Raw genomic sequence first — 9,521 nt, forward strand, 5'->3', positions numbered from 1 at the left:
TATCAGAATAGCTTGTCTCAGAGCACCAATACAGTTCAATACCAGATGTATTGCTGGGATGAGTGATTGGATTTTCTCCACATCACCCAGAAAAGACATATTTATTACCAATACAATACCACTGTATTTTATTGGCTTTCCATACAATCTGCTTTTGTTGGGTATTGCAAGAACAATTTGATATGCAGCACCACCCAATAAATACCTTGGATCATATTGGCTACAGCGTTGCTCTTTCTTTCAACAGGTTGTGAGCTCATGAACAACAACAAAGTCCATTTCATCAAGTCTGCTTGATTCAATCCCATCTCCACTATTATGCAATTTAGCTTTCAGTTCCTTGAATTTTCTATGGAAGAGAGTTTTTATTGTTACTTTAGATCATTCTATTGATCAGGAAGAAGAATTATTTTAGTGAAAGAAAAAATTTCATAGCATATTTAATTACAGTCAAGTCTCTCTTTGCTTGATTAAGCCTGAGAATGGAAAGATTAAGAAGAGGGATGATTAGACTGATGATAATAACTATTTTCTCAAGTTAGAGTGCAACTGATACTCATTGATCAAATTTTCTATTTGCTTTGACAGCTCAAAAAATTAATATCTGTGTGATATTTATTGCCTCATTACTATTGAATTACTTTAACAGGACACATGTGCCTTTAGATACAAAAATCATTTGTTCTTACCTTATTTTGCTATAAGAAAATCTATCAAAGATGTAATAGCTTACAAGAAATCCAGTTGTTACATATATTGTTTACACTGTTCACCCGCTGGAGACCTAGACGCGAGCCATTTTGATCAGCTGCAAGGGTGGATTAGCTAGCGTCTTGATTCAGATGAGCTTTGTGCGTCCGGGAATGATTCAATTCTGTAAGCATTTGACAACAGATGCGCACACGGAACAACAGAAGAATTGATTGGAGGAAATGTTGGACATGTGCACACAATGATCTGGCGCTCTTTGGCGAGGCAAAGGTAGTGCCGGGCGTGTTGAGGACGGATTAGGCGGAGACAATGATAGTCTGTGTAAGCAAGTGTTTTGAGCACGCGGAGAAAGAGAGGGCAAGCTTACAAGGATGGCCATGATGGCCATGGATCCCGCAATGACCCAGTTGATCTGGCGAGCGTCCCAGCTGATTGTCTTTGCGGCCAGCAGCAAGGGCGAAGTTAGTCAACTTTCTGTGGCCAGAGCTAATCGCTGCCATCGGGGCCAGGTTAAAGTAATGTTGCGAGACGATCTTGGAGTTCAAGGAAGTGCTTACAGTGCGAATTGCCAAGTCACAATCATTGAGATCAACCAGGGTAGGAATTGTGACGAGAAATCCCACGCTTTTGATTACTGCGCGCGAAAAGCTCTCAGCAATGATGGTTGGATGGAATCTTAGAAGAAAAACCAAAGAGGTAAGTGAACACATTCTAGAGTGATGATGTTAGGAAAGGAGAGTCTAGAGATGAATATACCTGTGGCCAAAAGCTTTTCAGCTGCGTCTAAGAGGCTCCCTGCGAGGATGACCACGCTAGCCAGTCCATCATCAGCATATACGTCCTGGGCAGCCAAAAGCTCCACCAGTAGTCTAGGGGGATCTGCAAGATCCTGGTCACGCCCGGCAATCCGAGCTCACTTTCTGCATCTGCTTGGGCGTGATCCATTGGGTTCTGCGGCGCGGTGAACTGGCTTCTGGATCGGCGAAAGACCGATATCCTTGCCCGACGCCCAGAGGGAAGACTGATTGCCAAAAAAATTCCTATACACAACGGGTTAGTGAGTTGGTGTTTGTGAATAATTGGCGAGACAAGGGACAAACACATATTTGAGGACACATTTGGCACAGGGATCAAGGTTGCCGCGCTTTTGCTATTGATTTCCAGTTACATCCCTGAATAGTTCCTCTTGGGAGTTCGCCAATCCATCATGTAGTGGAGAGGGTAGCAGGAAGAATACAAATCAAGCATAGAGTTGTCGGCGCCATCATTACAAAGCGTGGGTGCGGATGCAATGAAGGCGGAGACAAGCGGGGCATAGGAACGAAGGGCCTAGGATGAGGGAGTGAGGTTTCAAGGGGTTCCCGTTGAATCCGCGGATCACGTAGTCGGGAGGGGCACGGAGATATATGGCCTTCTGGGCTGACCACCGGAAGCGGTGGCAGTCGTCGCAGAGGCGTCCCTTCGCAAGTGCGCGGGATAGATGGGCTGGGAGCGGGAACAACTGGTAAGCCCGGCCTGGCCGGAGACTTCATCAGACGGCTCAAGCAGCTTTCTGGTAGCGTTGGGGGGTCGCTTGCGCAGGCCAGGATGTGAGCAAGCCGTCTCCGGCCTGAGGGCTGACGCGTGGGCGGGTCCACGCTCAGTTTCACCAGCTTCCATTGGAGGACGCTCGCAGGCAGACAACCGAGCGGGTTGCCAGAGAGATTCAGCTTGCACAGGCCAGGAAAGACCAGCGGCAGACTCCGGGGGATTTCTAAGAGGGGGGGGGCATACGTCAGTCAACAAGCCAACCTGAGCCCAGTAGTCGTGTGTAATTAATACCTGTCAGTGAGTTCCGCGAAAGATCCAGATCTTTAATCCCAAGGATTATGTCTCGGGTCCGGTCTGCAAGTGAAGGGCGAAGTGGGCTGCTGGAGGAGAAGCCAAAGATCGGGCCGAACAACAAGTACCATGAGGTCACATTCTTGCAGTGTAGTCAGCTTGAGACCAGGAAGCGCGACTCGGCGGGATAGGCCCAAGAGAACGCTCTGGAGGGAATCGAGGACGGCCCGAGTGGGCAGGTCATACAGACCAACAATAGGAATATGAACCGGATGCTGATAGAATTCAGCCAGAAAATCCAACCTCAGTGCAAAATCTTCAAAACGGTCTATGCAGAGCAAGACCCCTACTTGTTCAATAATCTGACAGAGGTCAACATTTGTCTCTTGCTTTCGAAGCTTCGGCAAATTTTGTTGCATCACGGCCAGCGCCTTGGCTTCGTCTCGGCCTAAGCCTTGTCAATAGGTTTTCTGGTTGATTTTGGGATCATGGATGCGGCAGTCAAGATCATCAAACCAGCGAGCTGTCTTTCCAAAGAAACCCAAACCCAAGCAAAAAAGAAGGTATGAGCCAAACCAATCAGCTACATTGTCATTGGCTTCATGAGTTAGAGGAACATTGATGACATACATAGTATTGGGAGGAGTAATCCCAGAGATTTGAACGAGTTAGACGAATGGATTGGGGAGGCTACGGTGGGCGTTGGCATGGATTCAGTGGGCATGGCGCTGGCGAGGATGCGGTTGGTGTGGCGCTGGACCAAGGCAAGGCTGGTGCACGTGATGCGAGATGTTCGGATATTTAAAGGGGGTGAGGTTTGTGTCCGCTGTCCCCCAGGGGTTCTGGTTTCGTCCCACCCCCTCCCTGGAGGCGCCCTAATTGCTTGATTAGGCCCCTCCTTGACGGCTCCTCACAGAGTCCTTCACAACCGGCCCTTTTTTGCTTGTTGCTTTGGCACAGCTGGAGGGTCAATTCAAGGTGCCTATTTCAGGTGTTTGGGGATTCTTTCAACTTGTCTATTGTGTGTGTGATATTTTTGTGGTGTTTCACAATAAAACACGCCAAAACTTAGATCTATGTTTCCACGTTTGTGTGGATTTAATAAACTTGGATTAAAATTAGTGAAACCCATTTTTTTGGAAATGCGGGAATTAATTTGAATTTGGCTAAAAAAATGGCAAAAAACTTTTTTAATAGGGTGAAAGTCTGAGTTAAGTCAAGGTTGGACTGTGGTGCCACCCCAGTTTGGCCAGATATCCTTGCCTCCTCACAAAAATGATCTGGTGATTTTTTTTTTTTTTTTGCTTTTCAAAATTCACATGTCCACATGCAAGTGGATTTTTTTGCACTTTGCTAATAGTCACCCTGATGTACGCGCATACTTTGATGTGAAAATATCACAGGATGGACCTTTCATGGCCACATGAAAAGTAAATGCTTTGTGTTGAGACACCAATTGTCCCCCTGATGTACGTGAGTACATGAGGGGGACAATATCACAGGCTGGGCCTTTCACATCTCCATGAAAAGGACACACCGGTCATGGAGCCAAGAAAGGCCTATATTCTTGATGAGTTCTGGATGAATTCTTGATGAGTTCTGGATGATTTTCTGGCAAGTTATGGTTCATTTCAGGATGATTTCCAACTGATTTCCACAGCCAACTTCCAGTCTTTTTCATACCTATCCAATTTTTATTTACCAAAGGCCTCCAGCACATTTATGGAAAAATGTTACGGTAGGGCACTCCCTGGGGAGTGGGAAAATATCTTCCCTGGTGTTAGCAGAACTAAAAGTACTCATACAGTACAAGATAACAATGAGTCACCGGGATGCGGGAGAAATGGTCAACTGGTCACTGCTTTGTCTTAATGACTCTGATGAATTTTTTGGGGGAGTTTGGTTTGTATTTAGTGGCCATTTCAGGCAGATGTTACCCGTAGTCCGTGGTAGCAATATATTTGCACAAGGGACAGCCAGTCTTATAGGATAATATTTATGGCCCTTGACGCGCCATTGCAGTTTAACCAGGAACAACGAAGGGTAGTTACGTTACGTTGCATTATCCGCGCAATTTTGGTAACGTAACTACCCCCGTTATCCGGGGCCCCCCGTTACTTTACTAGTAACGGGGTCATTTCAGGCCCCGCGCGTAATGTAACGGGCCTGATTTTTGAGGCCCGTTATTGCGTTATCCCCCGGATAACGCAATAACGGACCATTTAAGGCTTTTTAGCCTCATTTTTTGCCTGTTCTCAAGGGCTCTGCGCGCCCGGATAACGCAACGAGTATAAAAAAAACCGGCTCAACGTGTTGCGATAACGTAATCGCACTGTCGTTACGCGTAACGCGTAGATAACGACGAAAATTTCGTTACGTTACCGTTATCTACGCGTTACGCGTAGCGTAACTACCCTTCGTTGCTGGGAATATGTGGCTCCAGTCTACCAGTCAGAGCTCTGAAGATACTTGTACATCCAGAGATCTACCCGAGTTTTTGGAATGGCTACTCCACGTGGGTTCAGGGAAAGGGATGATGAACAATACGGGAGTCATTTCCTTGACCAGGATTCATGTATTTACCAATTGTGTCCAGCGGGTTGTTATGGAAAATCTCATTGCCTTTGTCTACGTGTATTTGAGCTTGGTCAGAAGCAACTATCACAACAAGGGGTTGGCTAAATTTGACAGCGGACAAGCAATCTCAACACCGCTGAATGTCAATTTTGCTGTGCTTAATTTGAGTTGTGTGCATTGTCTTCCAAGTCAAGTCTTTGATATTCGGGAGTTCAATGAGGCCTTAAGTGATTGTGATGAGACAGTGGGTCTTGAGTCATGGGCTAAAATTGAAATTCCAGGCTTTTTGGTTCCAATGCTTTGACTGAAGGAAGGTATGCCAGTGGTTTGCATCCGGAATCTTACTCTAGGTAGCCAGCTTTATAGCAGTACCTGCCTCCTGGTCAAGGTGATTCAGCCTCATGTCTTAAAATGTGAAGTCATGACTGGCCCAGATTCAGGAAGTGAATTAATGATCCCAAAAATAATCTTGATACACAAACCAGACCCATCCTGTGCCACAACATTTTCCCAGTATCAATTCCCTGTTTTCTCAACCTTTGCAATGACTATTAAGAAGGCCCAAGGATAAAATATTGGTCAAGTTGGGGTATTTCTTCCGCAGCCAGTCTTCTCTCATGAACAATTGTATGTTGCCCTTTCCCGCGCTACAAGTCAGGCAGGCATTTGTGTTGGCATTGTTGTCTCTGATGGAAACTGCTCTCAAACTGTGAATGTGGTGAATATGTAAAGTATCAAAGAAGCGGTGATGTGACCACATTGGATGGTATTCTTATTTGTGTGTATGTACAAAAGTCAATGTCGGAAATGTTTGTAGTCATCAGTAATTTGAAAAGAGGAAACTGTCATGTTTGTTAGAATTATGCCCCATGCCCAGAAGAGGGTTTATTTCCTTTTTGTTCCTTTTCTTTCCATCAGGGTACTTTAGCCCCCTAGGCCCCTCTTAGGCCCCTTTTTCTCCATGTATTTCATTTGTCCCCTCATGAAATACAACCCCCACTTAGTTCCAAGCCCATATCAGTGAGACATTCTCTTTTGAGACTTCTCATCTGATGTTCTGAGTCCCTGCACAGATTCTGTGCTTGATCATTTCCCAGCTCACCATTCTCAGTTTCAGGCCTTTGGCCATTATTTCTTCAATGTTGTGTAAATGTACTTATACCTTTAGTTTTGGTGCTGTCTCTATACTCCAGTGTGGAAATTCAGTCCTTCAATGTATGTGGTGTATGATTTTTCAGAAAAAGCTTGGTGCGGAGGGCCCAGGGACGGAGTGTGCTGAGTGCCAGCGGCGCAGCCACAATTTCCCTAGTTTGTTCAAAAATTGACCTAGTACCCGGAACCTGTGCCAGTACCCAGGTCCCAAATGCCATCCCTAAACTACTTCAAGGCCAGTTTTTTTGTTTGATCTGGATGCAATAGGTCCACAATGCATCAGCATTATCTAAAAACCAATGCTACTTAAGAAAAATTAAATGAGAGCAATTGACACAATGTTGTTACACAATACACATGGAAAAAATGTTAACTATGATGAATAAATTCTTACTGAAGGAAAAATTTGACCAAAAATTTCAGGGAAAAGATGTCAAGATGATCAATCAACAAGAAAAAGTGTGACTTATCTTACTGTGATTTTCATGGGCATTTCAGAATTGACTGGTCACCTTGGTTTTCTCAGGACAGCTTTTCAATTCTTTCTCCTGCTTCTTCCAGGATCACTGAAATATTGATTTGCCTGTTGATATCCACCAATCTACCCCCCTTTTGCTGCAGAATATTAATTATTTTTGCTTCTAGCCGCTGCATTTTCTAGTCAGGTGGAGTCAAACTTATGAGAATTTTGCAATATCTATTTGAATATGCCAGGTGCATGGTACCAAATCAAGAGCTGATGGTGTTTCAAACTTTACCATTTTTAAATGGACCATCCCTTGGCAGTTAAACATGATAGGGAAAAATTCCTCCAGTATTTTTCACATTTCACATTTCAGGTGGGGAAATTGCAGGTGAAACCAATTTTTGCAGATTAGGCACTGTTTGATACTTGAAGAATATAAGTTTTATTTCACACAAATTTTCTCCCACTCTGATTTGGGAGTATGCATGGCAGAAATATCACACAAGAATTTATCTAATTGTTCAATCGGCCATTGCAGTTGCTATATTTTACAAGTTTTTCAGCAAATGATTGTATGTGTGTCATGAATTAAGCAAATTTGGCTCTGAAAAATATTCCTGGTCACTTCAGAAAGGATATTTTTGATCCTAGGGATATTTAAGTTCTTGGCAACACATCTTGTGCATTGGAATTCATGTTCAAAATTGTGATCATGATGAACCAAACCCAAAATGTTCAAAGAGAGCTGTTCCTATGTTGATTTTGAGTTACAGATCATTCCACAATAACTTCACCTAGAGTTATCCTTGTATTGGGAAGACAATTTAACAAAGAGTTACAGCTGACATTGAACTTGCATCATACCATTTTACTGAAAAAATCACGATACTCTCTAGAGAGTGCCACACATTCCCCCCTGGTGACAGCCGGCAAGCTGTGCATGCAGAAACCTTGGATTTAAAGGGGTGCTGTGCCCCAAAACCCATAACCTGTGCATCCAAAAATGAACTTCGAGTCCAAGCTTTAGTGAAAACACAATATATATTGTGTTTTGCTTAATGGTTGGACTTCAAGAGTGAAGTTGAGTGCTATAGTTATGGGGTTGTCTGGCATAGCCCCAGTTTAAGCTCCATCATTCTGCCATACAGAGCCCGCCTGTACCGAAGTGAAAATGATCATGATGATCTTTATTTCACGATGCGAGGCAAAAACAAAAAAAATGGAATTATGGAATGCCATGATTGGTGCACAGCAACAGGACCATCTGTCCAAGCATTCTACAAAACACAATATGTATTCACATATTTTCAAAAAAACCAGGTATATGATCTTGATCTTGTGACATGGGGAACTGGCCTCTCATATGTTGTAGGAGTGTTTTTTCATATTGTCTTACGTAAAATAACTCGGGGTTTAATATGATGCGTCTGACGAGGTTACCGGCCATCTCTTGATTCGCGTCCTGTCTTTTCAGCACATGAAAGAGCACAGCCAGGGCGGCTACTCTAGTCTGAGCAGATACATCTTTCGGAGGTGGATCCTTGAATATTTCTTCGATGACCGCTTCCAAATGCTTGTTGATAGAATGTTTGTTGTCGTTGTTCAACGCCTTTGCTAGTTCTCCCAACCTCGGTTCCAGGTTTAACTGGTTAAAGAGTGGGTCGGTCCATTCGGCTAAGCAATAAAACCCGATTCAAATTTTAAAGCTGGATCAGAATCACTGCGAAAATTCTACTTTGTTTTCTGATGTGTATTTAGGATGACTAACAAAATTCCGTACTGAAACCACGCTGGGGGTTGAAGAGTTCTGAAAGATGATGTTTTTTTTTCCAAGTCAGATTTCGGTATAATATATCATTCAGAAGGAAAACAAATTCATTTATAGCAACATACCCTGTAGCCATTGGCCCTTTGGTTCATTCGGACGGGGTAATTTTCTCAAAATTTCCACCAGGATCGGGTCGAGTGTCGCCGTCAAAGGCTGATTGTCGCGATTCTTCAGAATGAGAGTGTTAACGGCAAAGATGATTGAAGCATGGACCGCTGCGAAGTTATGCTGTGCATTCACAACATTGCCGAGTTCTCGGCACCAATTCTCTTGCTGTTCGTCAGTCATGGGTTGGCGAAGAATGTGGTTCACCGCATCGTTGACAACATGAATCTTATTCTTGTCGTGCGCAAGGTTCCATTGCTGGTGGAAGTATGCGATTTCTTTTTGGTGCGAATCCATAGGAGCTTGTATTGGGAATTGAGGAATACAAGTCAGCAGAGGTCAGGATTTTTTTTGCAGGGGGGAGGGGACAAGAGAAAAAGTTGATCAAGTGGTGGATTCAAGACTTCGAGCGAGTCGAGAACGTACCTGGGCGGCGGCATGGGCCGAAACATCCGCAGGTCGAAGATGATGCGGGCTCAAATCTGGCCGCTCGCCCGGCGAATGTACCCTTGACCGTATCTGGAAGCCAAAATCTTGATCTGGCGGTATCTTCGAGGGACGCGTGGGTGTCGCTTATGAGCTGGCTAATGGAGACGAAGACGAGCAAATATTGAGGAAGCCACATGATTGTTCGAAGGATTGGTTGGTGTCTGAGCGATGGCGGTCGGGAGCTGGCATTTTATACCAGTTGGCATTGACCGGCGTGTTGCACGTGTTCCTGAAAAACCAACGAAGCAGCCTGATCCATCAGGTTCCGAATGCAAGTTCAAACTCGTTTCATCTTATTCTTAGCCTGAAACTCGGGCTATGAAAGAGTCTAGAAGGAATGTTTGAATGATTCATGTGGCTGTAACCCCCGTC

At 44.4% G+C, this 9,521-nt stretch overlaps 2 protein-coding genes across 2 annotated transcripts; both read right to left on the reverse strand.

Moving 5' to 3' along the window:
• Positions 1 to 1,007: 1,007 nt before the first annotated feature.
• Positions 1,008 to 2,370, reverse strand: PtA15_6A373 (uncharacterized protein; the record flags this gene model as incomplete). Its single annotated transcript, XM_053170071.1, has 6 exons — positions 1,008 to 1,028; positions 1,079 to 1,147; positions 1,269 to 1,345; positions 1,468 to 1,552; positions 1,629 to 1,732; positions 2,136 to 2,370. The coding sequence occupies 6 exons, from the start codon at positions 2,368 to 2,370 to the stop codon at positions 1,008 to 1,010; spliced, it is 591 nt and encodes a 196-aa protein (XP_053021299.1).
• A 5,654-nt stretch (positions 2,371 to 8,024) lies between these two features.
• Positions 8,025 to 9,285, reverse strand: PtA15_6A374 (uncharacterized protein; the record flags this gene model as incomplete). Its single annotated transcript, XM_053170072.1, has 4 exons — positions 8,025 to 8,401; positions 8,496 to 8,534; positions 8,621 to 8,962; positions 9,087 to 9,285. The coding sequence occupies 4 exons, from the start codon at positions 9,283 to 9,285 to the stop codon at positions 8,025 to 8,027; spliced, it is 957 nt and encodes a 318-aa protein (XP_053021300.1).
• Positions 9,286 to 9,521: the final 236 nt, after the last annotated feature.

This window comes from Puccinia triticina, chromosome 6A (assembly GCF_026914185.1).
Source record: "Puccinia triticina chromosome 6A, complete sequence".
Lineage (NCBI taxonomy): Eukaryota > Fungi > Basidiomycota > Pucciniomycetes > Pucciniales > Pucciniaceae > Puccinia > Puccinia triticina.